This window comes from Carassius auratus, chromosome 34, assembly GCF_003368295.1.
Source record: "Carassius auratus strain Wakin chromosome 34, ASM336829v1, whole genome shotgun sequence".
Taxonomy (NCBI): domain Eukaryota; kingdom Metazoa; phylum Chordata; class Actinopteri; order Cypriniformes; family Cyprinidae; genus Carassius; species Carassius auratus.
In genome coordinates this window covers 26,704,928-26,732,121 of record NC_039276.1, presented here as the reverse complement: position 1 = coordinate 26,732,121, position 27,194 = coordinate 26,704,928, and the positions used below count along the sequence as shown (strand labels likewise).

The 27,194-nt window shown below is 36.2% G+C and overlaps 1 protein-coding gene across 2 annotated transcripts in view; it reads right to left on the bottom strand.

Annotated features, from left to right (window-relative positions):
• Window positions 1-24,037, bottom strand: part of LOC113053651 (UDP-glucuronic acid decarboxylase 1-like) — a 66,105-nt gene extending 42,068 nt beyond the window's left edge. The window contains exons 1-6 of one of the 2 annotated variants that reach the window (XM_026218827.1): window positions 23,547-24,037; window positions 23,326-23,511; window positions 7,856-7,883; window positions 6,997-7,045; window positions 4,612-4,655; window positions 3,035-3,095 (exon numbers count right to left, since the gene is read on the bottom strand). In XM_026218827.1, coding sequence (XP_026074612.1) covers window positions 3,035-3,095; window positions 4,612-4,655; window positions 6,997-7,045; window positions 7,856-7,883; window positions 23,326-23,413 — 270 coding nt within the window. In that variant the 5' untranslated portion in view covers window positions 23,414-23,511; window positions 23,547-24,037. Of the gene's footprint in view, window positions 1-3,034; window positions 3,096-4,611; window positions 4,656-6,996; window positions 7,046-7,855; window positions 7,884-23,325; window positions 23,512-23,546 lie in introns of those variants that run through there. The other variant, XM_026218828.1, reaches the window with a different exon arrangement.
• Window positions 24,038-27,194: the final 3,157 nt, after the last annotated feature.

Sequence of the window (27,194 nt, the reverse complement as noted above, 5' to 3'; positions counted from 1 at the left end):
CGCAATGCATTCTGGGACTTTAGGACACGGACGCTGCTGTATGTATTGTATTGGATTGATAATAGACTGTTTTGTTTGCTCTCTACAGCTAAAAAAATAAGTTACAATGGTAAAACCTTGTTATGTAATTAACTGCCGTACTCGTACTCATGACCGGCATGGAAAAATAATTTGAATGGAGTGCGATTTTTCAGCTTTCCCGCTGGAAAACCGCATCTTGATCTCAGGTCTCCGAGTTAACAGAGTCGTCACATAGCTTGGTTAGCAGCAGTAAGAAGGAAAAGAAGGATTGTTCCTTTGGTCTGATATATACACACGTATGTACGTGCATTTATATATATATATATATATATAAATATACAGAAATGTACGTTATATAAACAACTTTTTTTTGGATGTGATTAATCGATTTGACAGACTTACATTAAATGTTACCTATGCATGAACCACATCTCCATTATCAGTGTTATGCATATTGCATACCACCTGTTACAGTAATAAACGGCAAAATTTATCAATTCTGTATCTCTTTATTTGTGCATCATAACACAATGAGGTTAATTTGTACAGTTTACAATAACGCATATTAAAAAGTAAAGGAGCCGTGTAACTCGCTCGTTGACGTGGAAAATGTGTAGGTTCTGCACCCATCCATTTGTAAATTGCAGGTGAGACTCGAGAGATTTATCATGTTTAAACTGATCAGAGGTGTACGCTCTGACACTACAAACAAGGTAAGAAAACACATTGGGGAAGGTTACGAGCGGCAGCTCTTTAAGATCATCCGACCACTCTTTGTGTTCGTGCAGATTGAGTTCATTGATTGTCTTGATTTTTTTCTAAATACCACATCTTTGCTTCCTTGTTGAGTTTTTCTTTATATGTAATCTTACACTTGATCTGTATGTCATGTCACTTTCACTTTCACTTTTACTGATAAGCGTGTCCTCAAAAATGGCCGCGACTACCCAGAATGCAATGCACAGTGACATAGTTTCCCAAGCTCTATACGCTTGCGCAGCTTCAGTGCACAGGAAAGGCTCTTATTTGTGCGCCAGTACACCAATGGCTGATCGCTTCCTGCTATCTGTGCCTCAGACATGAAGCTCTGCATTTCCAGTACTGATCGGCTGCCTGTGTCCTGCGCACAGATTTCGAAATACTTCCTCACAAATGACATAGCGAACGATTAAAATATAGTCTGTGCACGCGAGCGCACTTCCGGAACAATCGGCCGGAAACAACGTATTTTAAGCAAAAATCGCGTATTTTAAGCAAAAACCGGCCGGTTCTGATTTATGGCCGGTCAACCGGTGCATCCCTACTTTTTTTTTTTCTTTTTTTTTGCATTTGTGAAATGTCAGAATGGCTCAAATACTTTTTTATGTATTTGTTTTATCACTTTCATCAAAGTCAGAAGTATACAGTACATACATTTCCTTAGTATTTGGTAGAATTTCCCCAAAACTGTTTCACTTGGGCCAAACGTTTTGGCTTCCACAAGCTTTCTACAGTAGTTTGCTGGAATATTGGCCCACTCCTCTTGACAAAATTGACATCTTGACAGCCTTCTTGCTTGCACTCGCCTTTTCAGTGCCGCCCACAAATTTAATACGGGATTGAGATCAGGGCCACTTGTGATTGCCACTCCAGTACCTTGACTTTGTTGTCCTTAAGCCACTTTGCAACTAATTTGGAGATATGCTTGGGGTCATTGTCCATATGGAAGTTTTAACTTCCTGGCTGATGTCTTCAGATTTTGCTTCAATATATCCACATACTTTTCTTTTCTCATGATGCCATCTGTTTTGTGAAGTGCACCAGTCCCTTTTGCAGCAAAGCAGCCCTACAACATTATACTACCATCCCCATACTTCACAGTTGGGATGGTGTTCGGAGACTTCAAAGCTTCGCCCTTTTTCATCCAAATAGAAAGTTTATCATTGTGGCTGAATAGTTAATTTTTTTTTTTGTTGTTCTTCTCTGGGACTCAGAATCCGTCTTCTTTCTGAGCAGTATTATGGTTATACATTCCCATGTTTTTTATTCTAGCATATTATTGTCTGAACGGATGAATGTGGGACCTTCAGGCATCTGGAAATTGCACCTAAGAATGAGCCACACTTTTTTTTCCTGATGTCTTGGTTGATTTCTCTTGAATTTCCCATGATGTCAAAGAAAGAGGCTCTGTGTTTTAGTAATGCATCCACAAATGTGCCACCAATTAACTCAAATAGAATAATTTAACCTATCAGAAGCTTCTTAAGCTCAGAATGCAATCATCAGGAGTTTTATTTTTGTTTAAAGACACAATAAACTTAGTGTATGTATACTTCTGACTTTGATAGATGCAAATTCTCCCTTGATCAATTCTGACATTTAACAAATGCGAAAAAAATGGTAATATTTATTGATCTTAAACAGAAAAAGTTTACTCTGATTTAATTATGACAGCAAAGAAAAAAAACAAGTTTTGTTTTTTTTCTGAAGTGTATGTAAATATCTTGTTTCAACTGTATATAGTCATAAATGACATTTTGTTCACTTATTTTGAGATACATTTTAAGTAAGCAGCGGTCACACAGGACTGAATCACAACATGCGGTTTAATAAGCACAGTGAGTAATCAGAGGAATAGAGCAGTCTTTCTACTCCCTGCTGTTTCTGGTTTCCTCAATGCTTCTATCTACAATTCAGTCTCAATTTTCTGGGTTCAATGCTGCCTACTGAAAAACTTCCTACTACCTACTATAGTTATTTCATTGTTATGCATAGCCAAATTACTTGTGCTTTAATCTGACATGGAAATCATATAAACACAGTAGATTTTATTCAATAACATTTTAGTTGGGAAAAAAATGCCACTGATCTGCTAAAGAGTGGAAAATGAAGAAACAAATGGCGATAAACTATGAAGATCAACTATAATTTAGTAAGGAGCGCGGGATTCCGTTTATATCTGACAGACAGATGTACATGTATTATTGAAGCAGTAGTTTCTAAACACTACAGAAGATTGAAAAGAAGTTCTCACCAAAATCCTCTTGCGGTCCTTCTCAGATAAGAATTTCACAGGTGGATACTTCTGGGTAAAACTGTAAAATAAAAAATAAAATAAAAAATTAAGAAAAGCTTGATTCAAGACTAAATTATCTTCTATACCTCAACAGTACACTACACAGTATAGACACATGAGTACAAGGAAAAAAAAACAAAAAAACAAATACTGTTCAGTTTCTTGCACAGACCGATCGTTCAATGTATGTATCAATGTATCGTCATGAGCCGCACGGTTTAATTTGGATTTTTCTGTGCATGTTTTACTCTCATAGATTCTGTTACCATTGCCATCCATTGTACAACTGAGAGACTGCACCGGCTGAAGTTAAAAATCATTATCTGTGTTCTACTAAAGAAACTAAGTCACCTACATTTTGGAGTTAATTCCTGATAACTTGAGCTAGAGGGTGTACTTTTGGATAGAACTTGGGTAGTTTTTCTTCACTTGAGGTAAGCAGATAAACATAACATTTTCATTTTTGGGTAAACTATCCCTTTAAGAACAAAATTACATCAATTCATCACTCACAAAAATCTGTACCACTGCCCTTCCGAAGAGCTCCATTTATTAGCATCAGTTTTCATTTCCAATTTTCTGTAAACCTGACTTCATGTCTTCAGCCTTTGCAGCTGATTTCTTTAATTGTGTGATTTGTGTCCTGCATGTAGAGATGCATTATATGTTTTAGTGCTATATGTTATGTTAGATCAAGCTCAAGTGAAGAGAAACTACCCAAGTCCTATCCAAAAGTACACCCTCTAGCTCAAGTCATCAGGAATTAACTCCAAAGCACTACTTTAGGGAAGCAGTGAAAGTTTCAGTGCAAAACGGGACAATCCTTAATCCTTCCTCTCACGTGTGTTTTCCCACAGAAGCAGTAAGTAAAAAAACTATTATTTTAGGAGCACAGCCATGCTGATAATGCTGATGATAAATTAAAAAGTGACAACATATTTTGTTGTTGTTGTTGTCATTTTGGCAAAACTGATTTAGTTTTAGTAGAAAATATACTGCATACTGCAGCCATGAGATTTGAGCCTGTTTTATAAATTTTATAACACAGATCATTTAAACTGAGATGATTAGTCCGGCCAAATAAAGCAGCATCATGTAATCTCCTTACAGGTCTGAGATGTGGTAAAGTGAAGAGCAAGAGATGGCCACATTCTTCAGAGATTTCACATCTCATTAAAAGAATTAAAAATAAAAGCAAATAAATAATGGAGGAAAGATTGTGGAGCACATCATGCTTCAGCTCGTCTTTCCATCCATTCACCCCTGCTTAAGCTTCTCAAGAATGTCTGTTTTAAGACACATGCCACTTGACGAAGCAAACTCTCTGTGTAATTTCAGGTTGAGAAATATCCTATCCATATGATTACTTTCTTACCGGGGCTTTTTTTTTCTCACTATTGCAAAACGTATTTGTCAAGTTTGGCCTCATTCAAAAATATATTTTTTATCTGTTAAAGACCATGGTATGATATGAAGCACAGTCAGACATGAAGCTAGGATAGTGTAGACATTTGAGGGTGAAAATAAACACATACCTAAGCTCAAGTTCCCGTATCTTCTCCCTGAGAGGTGCCACTGCCTGTAATCAACAGAGTTAGATATGACGGCAAGGACAGGACAGGATGGGCAAAGAAAATAAACATGAGACAAAGAAACAAACAAAGAGAACAGGAAATAAGCAGTCACAAATAAATTTATAAAGAGTGAGGTGGAATATACCCATTAGCAAGGTGAGATTGGGACAGTTAAAGCCTCCTAAAGAAAGCTTAACAGAGACAATGGCAGAAATCTCTAAAGCCCCTTTCACACTGCCATTCCAGCAAATACACAGGTAAAGTGTTCCTGTAATTGTTCCCGGGTCGCTAGATTTTGCACTTTCACTCTGCCAGTGATGACCCGGTATATGTGCGTGCTTTCACACACAACCCTTGAAGATCCCGTAACAACACGTGACATCAGCGCGTGACGTGTAATGTACGAGTCGACAACGCTTGGCACGTTATACTTTCACTGAAGCAAGCGAACAATCTCTGCGTCAGCGCGGAAAGTGAGGAACTAACTGATCTCTGCTTCATTACAGTTTGCACATATGTTTTCGTCGCGAACGTTGATCTTCCTTCAAAACAGCCGGTAAAAGAGTCGCACGATAACATGCGTCATCACTTCGACACGGCATTAGATCTGGCTTTTGTTCACACAGCGCTCGTCCCGGGTCGAACCCGGCAATGTTACTAGGTCCCCGACCCGGGTTCAATTCGATAATCAATACCGGGACGTGGTTGCTTTCACACAGGCGACCCGGCAATGTTCCGGAAATATTGCGGGTATCTCTCTCACGTCTCTTCGTTGAGTATTCACGGAGTTACACTTCATTTTAATGACGTGTTTGTACATGACGATCAGCGCAGACAGGCTGCAGACAGCAGGATTTGTTGTACTGCTCTGGTATTGTGGTAAAAATGAATTGTAGCCATTGGTTCTTCTGATCTTCACAAACTTCAAACAAACTTGCCTTTACAATTAAAAACACACTGCCTCCTCGACATGATGCTCTCACACCAACCAGAGCGTCTGTGTGGGGTGTGGGGCAGGTCAGAGGTCAGTTTCTCCAAGACGGTAGGCGGAGATTATTATGCAAAGTGTTCCTAGTGACGTACATAGAGATGGGCAAAAGATTTGAAATCTATAACGACTCGTTTCAGCGATTCAGAGTCGACTCCTTACTTTAGAAGCCAATAATTTTATAAATCGTGTACTTCTTGGTTTAATTATTTGCACATTGTTTACACTGATGGACAGCTACATCATACACTGTAATACAGGTAATTTTTTATTTCCCATCTGTGTGGCTCTTTAATGAAATATCAAACGTCAGGCAGAGGAATAAATGTTAACGTTTCCAAAAGCTATCACAGATGCTGACAAATAAGCCTCAGTAGGTGTTGACACACTTTGATCCATAATGTCAAGCAGATAGTGTAAATGTGGTTTCTAATGAGCTTTTGGAAGGTGATAAGCAGACATTTGGGATCTATAATGAGAAGACAGAGATCACAGTTCTACAGACATTTAATGTGAATGTATGTGTACAAACACCAGCATGAGTTGAATTAAATGGGTTTCAACCAGTTTCAAACAAGACGGTGGTTTAAAGTACACTTTCTCAAACATGTTGCAAATTTGGTAGAAGTACAAATACAGCCATCTACATTGGGTGGTTTTCAGAGCGTTGCTATGGGTGTTCTGGGTGGTGTCTTATACTGGACCACATCTGACATCCTGGCATCTAGGTATGGTCTGCTTCTTTCCTACAATTTATACCAATGCAATATGTTCACCTGTGTCATATGGTCATGACTTGAGACTGTTTTACAGCCAAAGAACACAAAGATGCTTAAGGCCAAATTTACTAAAATCTTGGATCAGCGCAAACCCTCTTTTGGTGTTAAAAACTATACTGTCAGAATTTACTAAAACATGCAGTAAAAAAGTAGTTATGAAAATGTTTGGACACACTCATCTTTGTGACTGACCTTATGCATGTGCATTTGGAAGAGTTCTCCCTTTCTGATGCAAAATCTATGGGAGGAGACTAAATGAACAATGTTTTTTTTTTTTAGCTATTTACTGGTATTTGTACCATAATTTATAATCATAAAAAAAAAAAAAAAAAAACACAGAAAAGCTGATTTAGTTGAGCTGCTCTTGGGAGATTGCATTGGTCAATATGGAAATGATCCAGTTGTATTTATGTTCTTTACTTTTGCTTTAATTGTGCTCTCATATTAACTTGCCCTCTTTTTTCAAATCTGGCCAGAAAATAAGGCAGGACTTTACACTAAATTAAATAAATTGAAAAAGTAAACAACAAAAAAAAATTCAAAGCTAGAAAGGCATGTGAACAGCTTGTGCTAACAAACCTCATCTATCCTCTGCTCAGTCTTCATTTCTCTGTGTTCCTGTATAGACCTGGGGAAAACACAAACACACACACACACACACAAAAACAACAACAGATGGCTTTAACACAGCCACACAGATACACAAGTACACAAAGATTCACACTTGCACAGCAGAGCTTACTGAAGCACACAATACTCTTCCTCAGTTTAGTCTGGACACATGATGAAGATGATCACAGTCAACAGTACCGCATGACAGCAGCTGATCTATCCCAAAGCTTGTTTTGCACGGCCTAGTGATTAGGTCTAATCTCTTTCTGGTTAATGCATTGTGCAGTGGTCATTCATGCAGGGTTTGAGCTACATGGGCTTCAATCAGAATCAAAGAACAGAACAGTTCAACCAATAATCACCCAGAACTTGTAAATGTGATTAATCTGAGTGAAATGGGATTTTCAAAAATAAGGAAATTGATTTTATTCATCTGGAAATGACTTAACTGTGAAAAGTGGGCATTGCATTAAATATTTGCACATTTTACCATATGTAAACCTATGTAAACAAACTTTGTCATAACACTCTTTTTTTTGTGTGTGTGATTTAAAAAAAAAAAGAAAACCTTTGATTGATATCATGATTTATTTATTAAAAGTTCCTGTAGGTATTGCTATAATTTTGCTACCTTGAAATATTTTGGGCAAGATCATTGTGTAGTGCTATTATTTATATTAAAATATTATAAAAAGGTTTTGATAAGCAGCCCATCTTAACAGAATATCCACAGATAACTACTATTTTTATTCATTTTTAATTTTAATGTAGAGTAAGCTGCAAAATTGTGTGAAACATCTTTTCTACAAAAATAAATTATAATTACCTCATATTTGCGAATGTTCCCCAGACAGCTAAAAGAAGAAAGAGAAGACATCAAAATCAAACCTAATATAATTACCATTACAACATCATTAATTAAAAAATACATAGTCAAACTGTTGGACCATGAAGCAGGTGTTAATAAGTCTGTTTAGCTGAAAAGGGAAGATATATGTTCTCAGTTCAGAAACAGTTCATGTCCAATATGCATAGCAGAAAGAATAGGAGAGAGAACATGTTTGTTTCTGAAAATAATTAGAAAATTGCTATTTAAAAAACAGTATTAAGCTGCAGAATGGAGAAGGAAGATGGGAAAACAGAAAACACAACAACGACTTCTGAGCCATTTAGTTAAATTTTTCTCTCATGGAGTTAAAAGCATCAAAATCCCCACAAATACATGCTGCGATTGAACATTAAATGCATCAAAATGAACAAATATGAAAAAAAAAATGGGTTTTATAAGCTCACAGAACATTACACAAATACACATATATCTTATGATAGTTATAATTTAAATGCACAAAAATATGCTTAGCAGTTTGCATATGTACCCTGCAGTGATAATATATATGAATGTGCATTTTCATTTCTTGAGTGTTATTTTTGCTGTGTTAATATAAGCAGTTTGATCGGTTATTTTATAAATAAACTCTAAAAACACCATGCAGAAACTCTTTCTAAAGTGAAAAACATGAACAAGTCACAATTACTTCACATGCTCTCACAGTTTGAAGCATCTGTCATAGGAAGACTACACATACTGGTGGGAATAATTAAGAGAAGCATCTTCTCCCAAGGATCGCCATCTCATTAATAATTATGAAAATTACAAAAAAAAGCATCTTTTCCCAAGGTTCGCCATCTCATTAATAATTATGAAAATTACGGAAAAAAAAAGGCACAAAAAAGCTTAAAATTATTTAGTTTTCTTCTACAATTTAATTTACCAGTTGCTAAGTTTAGAGTTTCATGACCCTTTAACAATGTTTAGACATTTAAAATGCCAGTAAAATGTAACTGAAAGCAGTCACTGGCTACGTTTACATGCACCCAGATAATCAGTTTGTAATCAGATTGACGGCTTAATCGGATTGAAAAACATTCATATAAACACCTTAATCAATCCGATTGAGCTCGATTAAAATAAAATTTTGATCAGATTGAAGGGGGTAGTTTATTCCTCTTCCAATATGTGCATGTAAACACTCGATCAGATTGAACCACGAAACTGAAAGGACTGCGCATGTGCAAGGAGGATGTAGAAATAATGTAATGATATATGATGCACGGAAGGAGCGGCTCTTCCTTTTGAATAAAGTGTTGTATTAATGCGTGTCCCGTCATTATAAAACCCCCCTCTGCTCGGCAACTGTGAAGTGGAGCAGGACAACCTTGTTTTGGATACTCATCCACAGGCAACCCATTTGGGCGCGGGGAGGGGCTTTTTTTCTCACAGCCAGTGACAACTTGATACTATGTGTCACTTTGATTATTTGAGCAGTGTGTGCATGTAAAAAAAAAAATCTATTCCGATTTGGAGCTTATGACATATAAACGCGCACATCAACCCAACAATCAGATTCATCAATCGTAATCAATTCAGTCCAGTTGAACCAAAAAGTTTGCATGTAAACGTAGCCACTTTTTGGATTCTGCACTGTGCTTTTGCTGTTACTACAGTACTTTAAGTCCAGATTGCTTCTGTCTCAAAGACAATATGAACAAACACACACACATAAGTGATAGAATACAAGTTAAATGGTAACACTTTACAATAAGGTTCATTAGTTCACTACTTTAACTTTTCTCACACAGAACAACCAACATCTGACTACTGGGGTGCCTCAGGGCTCAGTTTTCGGACCAATTCTCTTCTCTGTCTACATTGCATCATTAGGTTCTGTCATTCAGAAACATGCCTTTTCATACCACTGCTATGCTGATGACACTCAACTCTACCGCTCATTTCATTCTGATGATCCGATGATAGCTGCTCGCATCTCAGCTTGTATAATAGATATTTCTTGCTGGATGAAGGACAATCAACTTCAGCTCAACTTTGCGGAGACAGAAATGCGTGTGTTTTCATCAAACCCATCATTTGATCACAATTTTACCATCCAGTTAGGCACATAACTCCTTAACACCATAAGTCCTTCAAAAACAGCCATAAATCTTGGAGTTAAAATTTATAATCAGCTGACTTTCTCAGACCACATTGCTAAAACTATATGGTCACGCAGATTTGCTTTAATCAACATCAAGAAGATCAGGCCCTTACTTTCTGAACATGCTGCACAACTCCCTGTTCAAGCTCTTGTTCTGTCCAGGCTCGACTATTGCAATATTCTCTTGGAAGGTCTTCCAGCCAGTTCTATCAAACCTTTACAATTCATCCAGAATGCGGCAGCAAGATGAATTTTTAATACGGTAAGGTAAGGTAAGGTAAACTTTTATTGTCCCCAGTAGGGAAATTTGTCTTGGGCCATCACCCATGCTGCAACACATTAGAAAAATACAATTCAGAAAATACACACAATATTGGATACATAAACTTACAGCTCCATACTTCCTCTATTTAACAACTTCACGGACACGGGATAAAAGAGTTTTTAAATCTCTTTAATCTGCAGCGAGGAACTCTGAACCTCCTGCCCGAAGGCAACAACCCATACTCTGTATTCAAAACATGGGAAAAATCAAAGACAATCCTCTCAGCGTGTCTTACAGTGGCATGTTCGTACATAGTTTGCAATGGTGTCCATTCATTGACTCCTATAATTTTCCAAGCAGTTTGTATAATTCGTATCAGCTTTGATCTCGATTGCACAGATAGATTCCCAAAACATACTGTGATACAATATCTGATTAAACTCTCAATTACTGCCTGGTAAAAGATTACCATAATTTTTTGATCAACCCCATGAACTCTCAGACGACGTAAAAAATGCAATCTTTGTTGTATCTTACTACAGAGATTATCCACATGTATATGCCATGCTAGTGAATCATCAAAAAAGACACAAAGATGAGCCTAAAAGAATGCACATCACACCTCTGTTTATCAATTTGCACTGGCTACCAATAGCTGCTCGCTAGTGTTGTTACGGTACCAACATTTCTGTATTCTGTACCGATACCAGTGAAAATCCACGGTTCTCGGTACCAATTTCGGTACAAAAGCAAAACTCAAAAATATGCAAATAAAAAAAAAAACACACTTTTTATCAATAAAAATAAAACCAGTGCCATTCTTTTTACTTATTTACAATTGTGTTTAAAGTTGTTCTACAAGTAAAATAATTGTGAAAAACAGTAAATAAGTTTCACCCAAATTTAATTTGGGGATTTGCTATTAAAATGAAAACATGAAAGAAATATTGTGTGATTTATTTCTTTAAAAAAGTTTTATAAATGTTTTCAACAGTAGTAGCAGTATCACATACATTCTAATAAATAATGGTAATATTTCTAGCACAATGCCTTTATGTAAAAACTAACTTTTATTTTGATGTTACCGTGAATACCTTTATACCTTTAATACCACTGGTTTTTCTCAAATGAAATGATAAAATGCTTGTGAAGAGACTCAGAACAATTCTGGTGATGTTGTTTATATATTTATGTCCTCACTGAGATTGCAGATGCTGAAATTACTGCAAGCGTCACGCGATTCAGTCTATATAGTAAACAAACCCGCACGTCTCTGCCATTCATTCATTCACACAGAGACACGCAGAACATGCAGAATTCATATTTTAACCAACTTTTGCAGCGTAACATTTACAGATACTGGCCCATATGGAGATTTGATTTGATTAATTTATGCTAACTTTGACAAATTCCTTGACTGATATTTTAATGACTGGATTTTGAGATTTCGTCCGCATTTTCTGCTTCGCGTAAATCATAGCGATGTAATCGTCAAGAACCAGGTTGACCGGGTACTCGGTACCACCGGTACCTGAAGAAACCTGGCACCGTGACATCTTTATTTTTTTAGTACCGACTTGGTACCGAAGTACCGGGTCTTTTGACAACACTACTTCTCACATAAAATTCAAGGCATTGATGTTTATTTACAAAACCACCATTGGCTCTGCACCCATTTACCTAAACTCATTACTTTAGACTTAGGTTGGGTTCTGTGTGTGGTGGCTCTTGATGCCTTGACCCCAGGGTTAGTTATAGGGTTAGGGTTAGGGTTAGTCCATTCCTTGTGAAGTATACTCAAATTCTTGAATCAATTTTCTCACAGTTGGTTGTGCATCTAGCTTAAAATATAATTTATAGCTTCTTTTTCATTCTTGTTCAGTCCTAAATACCACTAAATTTAAGGATTTCTTGTGGAGTGAAGGAAACTAAATATGCTATTGTTTATATTGTCTGTAAATGTTTTGTTATATTAACTGGTATTTGATATATATAAATTAATGCAATGTTTGCAACTACAAGGTTAACAGGTGTTTTTCGGGTAAGATAAATTTTTTCTATCATGAGATTTAGGGATGCACCGAAATGAAAATTAAACTAAAAACCGAAAAAGAGAAAACCAAGGTCGAAAACCGAAACCGAAACACCGAAATAAATTATGCCAATTATTAGTACCATTGCATTTATTGCTATGACCGTGTACTAACTTTACTAAAATTAAGACATTGCAATTGCATAAATTAATATTAAAGTTTCAAAGATAATTACAATTACATAACTTATAAAAAAAAAAAAAACATAAAAATACATAATTACAAATGATGTAAATATTTATTAAGCACATTGCAACAATGCACAGTATAAAATAAAATTCAAACTAAAAATTTATCCCACTCATGTGTATATTTAATAATAATGTACAGTGCTACTGGCCTGCAGAAAGGTTTTAAAATGAACAGTTCTCTCATAAAAACAAAGTGCATTTAGGTGAAGTGCATTTGAAATTTTTCTATGTAGGACTAGAAAGTGCATTACTTCTCCAGTTGGCAAGACTGTTATCACTTCTGGGGATGGGGACTTCAGACAGATAACCATCTAGCTGTTGAGCAGTTGAGCTTGTCATCTGCCTGACATTTGAGAAATATTTGAGAGAGTGTATTTAAATAGGGCCAGGGCATAAATAAACATTTTTATCAAATTAAAGCAGAAATCTAGCAGAAAATCTAGCATAAATATGGCTACAATCTGATATTATGTATGTATATATGTTTGTGTGTGTGTGTGTATAAGAACAAAATAGCCAACGTATTATTATTATTTGAGGCACTTTCTTGCAGAATTTCACTGAACATATCAGACAACGATGGTGCATGGCACTCATCTGGTGCAGAGACCAGTCTTTTTTTCTGCGCTCTGATCTGTCTCCTGCGCTTGGCGCTTCTCCGTCTCCACGCGGGTTCTCCGCATCCAGCGCGGCCTGGATCATTTCTCGTGCGCGCTGCCTTATTTCCGCATCCAAGTAATGGTCATTATAACGCGGATCAAGCACATTCACGATGAAGTGCAGAGGATCCGAAAAGATCTCAGAGAGACGTGTGCTCACAGACTCTATAAGACTGTACTTTTCTTTGTTTTTACTTCGTGGTCCGTCTTAATCTCTTTGTTAGGTGACGCTTTAGTGCTGCGAATAAAGGAATACGAAGAGAGAGAATGTTCTCACTGGTGTTAAGTGAATGTCGCGGCGGGGAGCTCGTGGTCTGCGCTATGCAGGTGCACGTGCAGGTCGCGGTTTCTGTTTGCGTCATCACAACATTTCGGCCGTGTTGTTTAGGTGATAAAAGTCTATCGGCCGAAAACCGAAAAGGCCATTTTCGGCCGAAAATTTTCGGTGGCCGAAATTTCGGTGCATCCCTAATGAGATTACCTTTTTTTGTAATTTTTTTTCTCTGTCATTTCTCATTTCTCAGCCAAAACTTTTATCAATGTACAATCATTCATAGGATGGGATTGGCAGCATACGAATGTTTCATGAATTACATATGAACATGTGTCTCTATCGAGTATCTCTTCAATCAATCGACTTACTGATCAAAGCACATATATGTAGAAAAGATTGACTTGGGTAGGTGAGGCTCAACATTCATATATAAATCATTATTATGAACATTAATAATTTAAAGAAAAGACCTTTACTCTTTAATAAATTAAATACAAATAAAACCTATTTCTCTCTAAAACATGCACAAGGCCACATACTGGAAATACAAACATCTGAGACCTGCCAATACACATCAAATATGCGAGTAAGAACTGAAAAAAGAAAAGAAGAAGAAGAAAAGCAACTATGGTTGCAAGACAATGGAACTTATGATCATAGTTAGCTAACAATGCCTTTGGCAATGCAATGCAGTTTGGCTGAAAAAAAAATCATGATCATGAATAAATAATTGGGATATTGCCATATCGCCCACCCCTATCTGGTCAACCCATAAAGAGATACAGGGATGCACGATATACAGGTACTATATTGTCATACCTATTATACCTGATGTTTTGCGGGAGGTAGGAGGTAATGGTAGACTAGTTTGTCAAGGTCACTCTCTAAGTGAACATTTCTGTTGAGTCCAGGTACCTCTTTAGGGATCCCAAAAAAACTGGAGCAGTCATTTCTCAAAGAAGCATTCCCTGTGACCCAAATACATCTTTCTGAAATTCTCCATCCTGGTTTTCAGGTCTCCAGTGATTTGAAACTCAAGCCTATGTTAGTGGTTGCAATTGTGTCTTTAGAATCTTGGCAGAGTATTATCCGAAAACATAAGGACATATTGTGAATCCTTGAATAAGGCTTTGAAAAAAACAGTATAATAGAATAGTGTTGTTTGTTGATAGATGTGAGAATTAAAAAAGTGAAATATACTTATTAACATGCTTTACAAGTGGAAACAACTATTTTTTATTTTTATTTATTTAGAATTTTTTACTACTTTTTTTTTTTTGCCTGCTCAATGTACCAAAGTGATCATTTTCGATTTTGTCACTCGAAAATAAATAGATAATAAATCATAAATTGGTTCATCTTGACTGGCAGCGCTGCGCTATACAAAAATCTCTTTCTGTGATCTAAAGTTACATTCATTAATTTATCAGGCAGATACCATCATGGATTTATTGTATAGGTAGACAGGTAACGAGAGCAAACAGAAACACAGAAATAATATGAGTCAAAGCATAATAATGCAATAGTATGTTCAGTATTAGGATTTTTCAATAAATATATTGTACAAATTTTATCATTTAGGCACTTCAGAAAATTTGCTTAAACATTTGTATGAAATATAGGTTTGTTAAATCTAGGGTTTTTAAGTCATTTTAAGATAAATAACAATCTGTGCTAACACACTGCAGTGAGGTGATTGCTTTGCAACAAGGTGAAGAGTTCTGTTCATAACAGTAGAGCTGCTGGTGAATATCAATATGAGAACTATAGAGAAATATAGAGGCTCAATGCGGAGAAGAACGCACAACGTTTGAGATGCACAACTGTTGGACTCGTGTCTCATACAAGAGATGAATTTGAAGACCATATTTTGTGCAGCATAAGATCAGGGAAAAGGCTGAGAACCAGTGATCTAAATGATGGAAGATGCATCACTAATCAATCATATTCATAAATGAGACATCACTAAATAAACCAGTCAGACCAATAACATCAAAACTGATGTTGCACTAAAGAGAAATCCAACACAGCAAACACATCTTGCAGCAAATCCGTAAAACGTATCTAATTAGCCAGAAAACTGAAAAGACCCAAAAGAAAATGCTGCACAATTAAGATGATTACTTGAAATTATTTATTATGATTATCACAATTAACACTGAATTATGTTTATAGCTTTGTTTGCAGCAACTGCTTTTTTGCTTTTCTATAGTACTAAAGGTGCAATAGGAGATTTTGGAAAATGCTAACATTAGCCTGATAGCACTGAAAGTGAACGTCCCACCCTCCCTGCAGTCGCTGAACGCATTTATGCTCGCAGACCAGAATACCAGAGACAACATTACTACAATAGGCTAACAGTTACATCAGCGGTAAGTGAAGTAAATCAAAAGTGAAGTAAACCCCTGCTCAGGGAGTAGGGAGCAATGAATACAGTGTAGGGATCATATTGATCGGAACACAGTTCATTCACATAACTTTAGCTCACTTCTAACGACTTGTTCATCTGAATCGGGTGTGTTAACTAAGTGAGACATGCTAAATATGTGCGCGAGGACTGGAATTGGTAACCGCTGGGCTACAACATGTGTACATCAAACTTTAAAAGTACTACAATACCAGGAAGGATTTCTGCCATTCTAGCCCTGTCTACACAGCATGTAGCGCTAATGACATATTCGGTCTAAACGGTGCGCAGAGGTATGTAGATACATATGTTGACAGACAGGTAGAAAAGCTATTTAAAATGTTTGGACGTACATTTCTTTGTCTTATGCCTTCCACAGAATATATAAATACAGTTAAATACATTTAGAGCACTTAATGATTGCTATCGGAACGTGAAGACACTTTCAACCAGTATAACAAAAAATTTTTTTTTAAGACAATCACCTATTGCACCTTTAAGTCTCAAAGTTAACTATACATTGGATTGTTATATTAAAACTAAAATTAAGGCAATGGAAAAAACCTTAAGATAAAACCAAATCTTAAAGTATGCAGAATAATATCAGAAATTACATTAGCCCTTACACAGCATGAACATTATGACAAACAAATTCCTGTCAAACAGATTTAATGAATATTCATAAATTTGCATCATCACATAGAGTGCCAGAGGAAACTATCTGCAGCCCTCAAGGGCAAATATGATGCTCTGAATAATAGGAGATAAAAACATTACATTTAGAATAATTAATGTGCTGACTAAGGCTGTCACTTTTAGTACGAAAATCGATTGCACAATCGATCGGACCAACCAAAAAAAGTTTCGAAAATGAAAATAGGGAATCGATTTTAACCAAATATGGACACTATTACTAATTTTACTAATTTTAAAATAATTAAACAATAAAAAATATACATGTGAAAAAAATTCACAAACAAGCAGAAAAAGAAAATAAAGAATTCCGAAAGTGCAGTATGTGTTGTGAAACCTAGACAGAAAATACCAGCAATTTTACACGCCTATAAGACTCAGTGACGTCGAAAGCGACCTCTTATGCTGTGTTCACACCAAAAGCGAATAGAGCATCTGGTGCAAATGATTTCAATGTTAAGTCAATGTAAAGACGCATTTACACACGTTTGGAGGTCTCGCGGCACGGTAGATGTGAATTCGCCTCATTCGCGCATCTAGTTACAGGAGATTCTGAGTTATGAAAAGGACCATTTTTTTTTATATTATTAAAACTAACATAATAAAGTGTGATATTTTTTTCTTTGAGTAATTCTGGAGATATAATTGATTCTTCTTATGAGCATATAAAACAAAACAGCTTCTTGGAAAATAAAAAGAAATATTGTAGTAGTTATAAACCAAGATTTATTTTATTTCAGATTAACATTTGAGGGCAGCAATTGTATTCATAATGTCAAAATAAAACCGACGTAATGTTACTTGAAGGCATTACAGCCTACTATTCCTGCCAAACTTTCATGGTTCGGTTTATGTTACTACAGTAAATCCATGGTGAATGTTGCAGATCTGGACACTGGACAGTTCATTCACGGCACAATGTTTCTTCCTGGTTTTCACGCGCTGTTTGATCCGTTAATAACGGAGAATTGTGAATGTTTCTCTCTAGATCTCGCAGCGATGTTATTACTTCTGTGGCAAATTCAAATGCTTTCTTTACTGGATCTCTTATTAGCGCTGTGTACTGTGTAGTAACAGCGTCGCATGATCACGATCGGCTCGCGCTGCACTGGTCCAAACTGATAAACGGTCCATCAACCATACAATAACGAGCAGTTTCGTTCCGCTTGCATTATGTTTGCCATTTGATGTTGGGCACGTTGTGGTCGAGCCGGCGTCTCTTACATTATGAGCGCGTTTGCCACGCGCAACGCGCCTACATTTGAAATAACAAAATTTTAATTTAAATCGGCATTGTTAGCATATGAATTTTTAAAAACTATTTTTATATAAAATTATTAGTAGAACATTTTATGCATCTTTATTCACCTCAAAGCATATCCGCCCTCGCGCCCCCCCCTGTGAACTCTGGCCCAGGTTGGGAACCAATGATATAGTGAATAAAAAACGCTCTGCTCTGGACCCCGAAAATGTTGATCGATTGATCATTATTTAAAATAATCTTGGAGATTTCTGAATTGCCTAAATCATAAATGCAGCCGGGTTGAAGCCTGCAGTGATGTTTTTCTTTTGTTATGGCCGTCCCCTCTGCATATATATTTTTTTGAGAATGTTGCACTCCTGTTGCTGTTTGTTATTCTGCACGAAACTTTATGCCAATAAATAATAAATATTGCTGACTTGTACGTTTCCAGCACTCTCTTTACGCCAGTCCATTATTTGATGCTGAAAAACTAAATGTCTATTTTTTAGACATGGAAAATCGATTTAACTATCGATCCAATGAACACTTATGTCTTAAAAATAGAAAATGATTTTTTTTTTTTTTTTTTACAAAAGTGGCAGCCCTAGCGCTGACACTACAATATTATGATATAGCCTGTGTTATACTTTCCGTGTCTGCCAGTCCGCTAGTGTCTACTATGGTATGCGCGACGTAAAAATCGACATCGGAGCGAGTGCGCGGAGGCTCTGAGCGGACATCCGCATGCCTTTCATTTTTCGTGACCGTGCTCACAAGTATGCACTGTCAGTAGGTTTCAAAAGCACCAATTGCACATGCACAGGCTGTGTGAAAAGGCCCGTTGCTACTCAAACCTGTACAATCCATATATAAAACAATATGAAGACAACCATATGTGTAATAATTCTGGAAACATTGTTTTTACACGTTTGTTGCTGAGCAGACCATCAGCGTATGAGATGTGTAGTGAGTCCACGCTGTCCGTGTATCCATCCATATTGGTCATATGTAACTGGCCCATTTTATGAATAACTTGTTTTAACTAGTGATGCACTGAAATTCTGACAACTGAAAATGTTCGGCCAAAACAGCAATTGTGGATGGCTGAAATCATTCTTCTGACGGTTACTGTCTATTCCGTGCACAACTTAAACTTCAATGGGTATGTCAGCTGTGTGGACGCTAGTGCTGTATAAACGTGTAATTACTGCAGATTGAAGCTGGCACAAGAGCCAGGCTGTTTTTGAGAGGATTATCCCATAAAGGCCACCAAATTTCCCAAAGATGTAAAGCATGGACAAGGGAAAAATGGATGGCATCAGCAGGTTGGGACAAAGACAGAGGTTGAGTAAGAAATTCTGCAGGAAGTACAAGGATTGGACAGCAGAAGACTGGAGCAATGTTATTTTCTCTGATGAAGCTCCCTTCTGACTTTTTGGGACATCTGGAAAATCAATTGTTTGGAGAAGAAAAGCTTAAAGCTACTAGGAGTCCTGCGTTGTGCCAACAGTGAAGCATCCTGAGACCATCCATGTGAGGGGTTGCTTTTCAACCAAGTGAGTGGGGTTGGGATAATTCTGCCCAAAAACACTGCCATGGATAAAGAATGATATCAAAACATCCTGCAACAATGACTTCCAATGATCATTGAGCAATTTGGTGATTATCCATGCATTTTCCAGCATGATGGAGCACTGTCACAAGGCAAGAGTGATAAAGAAGTGGCTTGAAGATAATAGCATTGAAATTGTGGCCAGGCAATTCCCCGGATCTCAATCCCATAGAGGACCCACAAATTGTGATCAAATCCAACAACTAATAAGGCAAGAATGGAATGCCATCAATCAGGATATGGCCCAGAAGCAAATATCCAGCATGCCAGAGCGAACTGCAGAGGTCATGAAAAACAACACAGTAAATATTGACTCATTATATTTTTTTGCCAATAAAAGCCTTTAAAACTTATGATATGCTTATCATTATTTTTCTCTAGACCAAAGAAACGTGGGAAAAATATCTAATAATACTAAAGCAGCAAACTTTCCAGGCATTTATCACTTGTTAAAACGTTTGGCCATGACATTACTTTAGTATTTTAATATATGAATTATAGAAATGTATATTATTTGAGCATGAACAGTTGAATGTGTTCACATGTTACCAGTTCACTGATGTTGGTTAGTGTTCATAATGACATGCAGATAATCATACAAAACTTGTTTTATTTATTCATTTATACATTTTGATGATTTAATTAATCATCCGATTTGCATCAACTCACACATATAAGGAACTGCTTGCTTTTTCGATCAAGACACACTCCAGCAAGAAAGACTCACCAGCAGAGAGCAAAATTAAAAGGACAATCTCTTTAATAATCTGCTTCACTTATTAGCATCACATGAATAGTGTGATGAATAGGCATCTAATTCAACTATCAAGGTGAATACAGAATCATCTGTAAATGTGCCTTTACGCACAGGTCTTTTCAACAGAAGAGCATTTACTGGAGTAATGACTCACTAATGCAAGTATAATGCAGAATGAAGCCAGCAAAAATATATACCAGTGCCAATTATAAGATGGTCTTGACCACAAACCTTTTCAGATTTTCTGTACTTTTTGAGAGAGCAATAATATGAATGAATGAATATTCAACCGGGGCGATCCTGTTCAGTGCATAATTACCATTATAATCGATAATTATACTGGACACCGGTCACCGTCATAGCAGTGCAAGCCCAACGACTGCCTGGGATATTTTTAAACAGGAAGGAAGTTGATTTCTAGTGTTTAGAGCTATTATCTCAGCAGGGAGACGCCGGGGTGGTAATGCACCCTGCACTCAGTGACCCTCTCTGATTCTCCAGTTTGAAATTGGGAAGTGAGAAATGTGTATAAGAGGCAATGCAGAATACAGCCTAAACTACTCTTATAAAATTAGGCAACATTTCTAAATATTCTATTATTATTAAATAATTCTTTAAATAGCAATCATCATCTTTCTCAGACGAATAGCTATTTTATTTTTCCCCTAACTCATGGAGCCCTAAATAAACTATCAAACAAAATGATGATCTATACATGCCCATTTAGTTAAATTATCCTTTCATTTTTATGATGACCCAATCATCTGGTATGTCTTTGTGAGCGGGCAAAAGAGGGACACAAAGCAGACTAACAATGCTTATTTGGGTCATCACATATAATCACACATTCATTCAGGCCAATAATGGACACAACGTTCTTTCTCAGAACTGAATTACTGAAGATACCTCTTCAAACACAAATGTACAATCTGATTTTTTATGTTTGACCTCCAACTAGAGCTAACATCGATTCCTTTTCTAATAGATCATATGCACGATTACGATAAAACTGAAACAATGTAGTTTTTAAATTTAATCTTAACATTTAAAAAAATATTCAATGCATTATTTATTTGCTATAACTTTTTAATTTGTATTTTTTAACTATATAGGTATTTGAATAATGCAGCATTATAGACTGTTGTCTGGCCTTATTTATTTATTTACATGACAAGTGACTTTGTGACTTCCTGCACTTGCTATACTTCAGTGCGGTAAAGTACTAAATTCGTTCTAATATTTATTTTGTAATAAATCAAAAGACGTGAAAAAATAAAACTAGGGTGTTGAAATGGCAGCTGCAGCCAATGAGTGAGACACGTTTTTGGCACGTTTCTTCATATCGTCTGCATACATTAGAAAGTAATGAAGATTTTACTGCACAACGTTGAGAAATAATAAATGCTTTACATTTTTTTTAAGATTTAAAAAATGTGTTCATGAAGGTAAGAGGTTGATTATCGAGAATACCATTACAATGTCGTTTAAGAGATTAGCATAACTGCAAATGTACAGTTATGTGCACTTTTCAGGGATTACCAGCCTCTACAAATAAAACGATATGTTCTTTAATAACATGAAACTGTATGTTAATGCCGCTATCATTTGCTATTCTTTTGTTTCTCTCTACCTCTACCTGTGTTTAGCACATATAAAATCAGCTTCACCGGAAGATTACGAGCTGGCTTATCTTGATCCCGAAGTTCTAGCGCTCTGTGCAAATGGTCAGCTGTGTGTAGGGTTGGCAATATGGCAAAAATATCATATCATAGTTTTTTTTTTTTTTTCAGGAAAATTAAAATTCACGATTTTATCACAATTCTTCGTCATGTTGGTTTTACTATTTTGCAAGTTGTCTGAGCAGTACAGCCAAACTAATTTACCCATTTAAAGAATAAAAGCCTTACAAGTTAACAAAATATAAAACAAAAAAGAACGGCAGATATTTAGGCCAAAGTGAGTGATGATACAATCTTCTTTGTCATTATTTTCTTAGTTATTAAAACATACAGATACACATGCAGTAATATACAAATAAAACAAACAGTGCTTTATTTTCAGGTACAGTAGGTGTATTTAGCAGCAGCATAAAAATAAACTATCAATTATTGATTCTTATTAAAGCAACTGCATTAAAATTCTTCAGTCAAGAGCAGAGAGTGATTTTTCTCTTTGTGTTATGTTGTTTTATTAACATTAAAGAGACAGTTCACCCAGTTTATCATATACTACCATGTCACATTACCGTTCCAAAAATAGGTAACATTTAATTAGGACACTGCCAAAACAGTAACTGCTGCTAAAATATTATAAACTCCCCCTGGCCAGCACATTTACCAACACAGACACGGGGTCAAAACACTGACAGACAGACCGAGAACGAACACAAATGTGCCATGTTCAGATTAATCCAATGCAAATGACTGCTCTATCTTATTAAAACTAAAAAAAAAAAAGGTGTTTGTCTTCATTTTGTAAAACTAAACGTTTTTAATTTCCATTTAGTTTTCTATGTACTAAAATTAACAGAACTAAAACTTATAAAAATCAATAAAATATTATTATTTTTTATTAACAAATAATATTATAATTTAGAATAAAGTATCTAAATTATAGCAAAATAACACTAGACTTGGTCTACACTCACGAAAAGCAGTTTTAAAATTAATTTAATAATTTAAACTTTATTAATTGTCAAACATTCATGAAAGATGAACGTTAATTATTCCATGTTTTTGCCAGACTGTGGAAGCACTGCATGGTACCATCATGATATTTTAGGATAGAACCACAACTCTTTGGGCACGTAACTTTAGAAAACCATGATTATTTTGGACATGTGCCATGGTGAGTACATATTGGGCACAATGGATTTACCATCTGACACAATAGTTGAACTTTATGACAGTGCTTTTCTGAAGGGGAGTGGAGAGAAAGTGTGCTAAACACATTTCCATGACTTTCCATTATTGAAATCCACGACATGCTGTTAAATCCAAATACTTATAACAAAGTTTTCCATTGTTGTAGAAGCGGAAGGACTACAAGATATAGACAGACAGCTATGAAGGTTTCATCTCATGCCAATCTATCAGTGTCATATACTCACAGGCGATGTAAGCGATGAGCGCGAGGGCGATGAGGATCTTCATCATTCTTCTGTTAATGACTGTGATCATCCAGCTCATCCGCATCATCCTCCAGCACACACAACATTGATCTCTTCCTCACCGATGCCACTGCATCTCACTCGCATCTATCTGTCGCAAACTCATATAACTTGCATGGGATTCAAGTCTTATACTTACTAATACACACTGCACCGTAGTACCAAAACATGCAGGATAACTGAGTTATATTACCGACTAAACCGGTGAAATGCGAAAGTTTTTATAACAGCTGCTGCCCTAAGCTAACCCGGCTAACTTCTTCTCTAGACGATTTCGACGTCAAAACAATATCTGACAGTTAAAGTAGTCCAACGTGTTTATGTTCGGAAATAATTCGGCTGAATGCAGTTTATCGGTTAAAAAAGTGAAACGGCATTTTGGTTGGCAGTTATTTCTCTGAGGTCAGTCAGTTAGCCATGTAGCGTCAAAACTGTAGACATGCAGATAGTGATGCTAACTTACTACTGTAATGTGGTGTAATATTACGGCTGTCTATTTAAATCCTCTGTATTGTCTGAGGTTCGCGGTTTATTGGTAATTTAATGTCATAAATCAAGAGCTCAAAGCAAGCAACAGATCGACTAACTTACACACCATATTCTCAGAGCAGGATAACGTGAGTGAGGCTTTCTGTTATCGATTAACCATCCTGCCGCGATAGCAAGAAATTAAAACCGTTTTATATTCCGCTCAAATAGATGCAAACTACCAAACGAGCTCTTGTAAACATGTTGATATTGTATTTCTGCTATGGGTGAATATAAAAAGATACGGGCTTTATCAGTATGTTTTCTTGTGCGATGTCAGAGGAAAGTAATCAAGCACAGAAATCATTCACCATGAGAACAGTGGCTCATTCATGAAAAACATGAGTGGAGCGATGTAAAAGTGGAGTGATTTTCCACGTTGACTGATCTTTTGATCTTTGGATAGCCATAGGAGGAAAAGAGCACCAGGTTTCTTCTCAATAAGGAATAAAGCTTACAATTGGCAACTTTTCTCCCAGGACTCTGTTGGCTGCACCGTGCCACAACTATTAATTGTGGGCTTAATGAAATGAATGAATGAAAACACTGACAGTTATTGAAATTAGCATGAATAGACCCGACAATATAAATAATTATTTGAAGTAATGGAAAAATGTACTGTTTTGTAAACGTGTGTGATTTACCAAACCAAACACTATTCATATTTCCTATTTTTTTTTCTTACTTTCCTTGAACAATATCAGATCAGACAATGTACTGATTCAAGGGTCGCAACCAACAAGTTGAGATCATTTATCAAAGGGTCAGAGGCAACCATTACAGTTTTTCTCAATCACTTTGGCTTAAATATGGAAAGAGAGTTTTTTTCTCTCTCTCTCTCTCTCTCTCTCTCTCTCAAAACAACAAGTTCAGATGTATGAACAATTAGTTTCCTGTTCACCTCAGATTTGCATTTCTTATTGATATAAGCATATAGTGAGTGAACAGTAAATGACTTTGTTGTTAAAAACTGATTAGTTGATTCTCAGTGAAACTGTCACACTCTTCACAACTTCTAAACATTCTTTCATCATCTATTCTAAGCCATCAAGTTGGCAAATGGCTGGACATAAGGGTTACAAAGCGGCGGACAATTTTCTGGTAGCTCATCTTTTGGGAGAGGAGTTACTACATTTTACAGACATGCAATTCTGCAAATTCAGTTCTGATGTGCAGTCGTGAGAACTGAACTTTCAGTTGTTTTTCTCAATTGCTTTGGCTCATTTCTCAGTTGTTGTTGTTTTTGTATTAAACAATAAGTTCAGATCCCTGAACAAGTAGTTTCTTTTTCATACCATACTTGAATTTCTTATTCATTTAAGCAAAATGTATGTGCAAAAGAGTAAGTACTATTCATAACCATTTGCATATAATAACTAAAAGCAAAACTGATTAGCTGATCCTTAGTGAAACTGTCAATCTCTTCAACACTTATAAACATTGTTTCAGCGTATGAGCCATCACATTCAAAATGTTCCATTAATTTCTCAAAATCTGTCAGTACATTCCCTGTGAATCAGAAAGTTTTTAATATCTGCTATACTGCCCAATGGCCTGCCCTTGCAACAAAATAATAAATGCAATCAACCAATCAGCCAAGAAAATATATGCAGGTTGCCACAATCTAGAAACATCAGCAACAAGCTCTTGGAAGAGCAATAGCATGAGGATGTGTAAGAATGTGAGGTGGTAGTGTAAGAGGGGAAGACAGAAAAGAGGGAAAGGATTAGGACACCTAGAGTCCCTGATGAAATCAGAGCCACACTTGTAGACCAAAGCATCAGCCATGGTTTGGTCGAAGAGTACAGCCTAATGGAAACACGTCCACAGTTTCATCAACTGTGCAAACATTTTGTAGGGAAAACAGGTAAATATGTACTCATTCATTAGTTTTATTACAGCTTTTTATAAACAACAAAATTGTGAAGGTAAATCTGAAAAGCACCCCATATGAATACATAATCGAAATAACAATCAAATTTGGAATATGTAACAATCTGTACATTCTACTAGGATTGCACAATGAACAAGAAATAGGCCTATGCTAAATGGTCATTGCCAACAATTCCATCGAACCAATAGGAGAGATCTAAAGTAAAGCCGTAAATAACAATTATGTGTTCACAAATAAAAATGTTGTCAGTATTTTATAGACAGAGTTTTAAGAAGACATCAACTGACTATGAAACAGTTCCACAAGTTGCTTTTTAAGAGGAATAGTTAAACTGTAGCATCAGTACGAGGTATCTGTATAAATCATTTTCTGTGTAGTACTAACTCTTCCAGTAAATCTTTACCTACTATAAGCTTGGTCTAATTTGGTAAAGTATGCAGTCAGTCTCATCAAAAAAGTAGAACATGCATGAAACAGTAACATATGACAATAATTTCCAAGGTTGACTGTCACGGTGAGAAAACATCTAAACATTTTAATTAGTGTGGCTCACACGATGAAAAAAACACATTCTATTGGCCAGTTTTCTGACACAATAACTATAGCTTTTGAAACATGATTTACAGTTTTTCTTAGTCGTTTTGGTGCATTTCTCAGATCAGAAATGTTCAACCTCCACATCATCTTGTCACTTGTGTACATCTTAAAAGCAGTTTCTCATTCTTTTGAACAAGTTGCGATTGCTTTGTTACATTCATGCAAATGATTATGTACATTTATTTGTGGTTTCCAAAATGATCAGATGCTAATGTAATGTTGCTCAAAAAGTATTATGTGGTTCTCCCCCAAAAACATCTAGAGTTCATCGTCATTCAAGTCATTCAATTCAATTCAATTCAATTCAAAAACATAGAAACAAAATACAGACATCATTAGCATAGCTGCTGATCCAACAAACTAAAATTAGTTTAACCCAAGCTAATGAATAAAAATGCACATTTGAACAGATGCAACTACACTCACAATTAAAAAGAAACATTATTTGAATGCTTGGCGAAAGAGATGCGTTTTTAATCTAGATTTAAACAGAGAGTGTTTCTGAACCCCGAACATTATCAGGAAGGCTATTCCAGAGTTTGGGAGCCAAATGTGAGAAAGCTCTACCTCCTTTAGTGGACTTTGCTATCCTAGGAACGACCAAAAGTCCAGCGTTTTGTGACCTTAGGGTACGTGATGGGTTGTAACGTGGTAGAAGGCTAGTTAGGTACGCTGGAGCTAAACCATTTAGGGCCTTATTGGTAAGTAATGATAATTTGTAACTGATACAGAACTTAATAGGTAGCCAGTGCAGAGACTGTAAAATTGGGGTAATATGATCATATTTTCT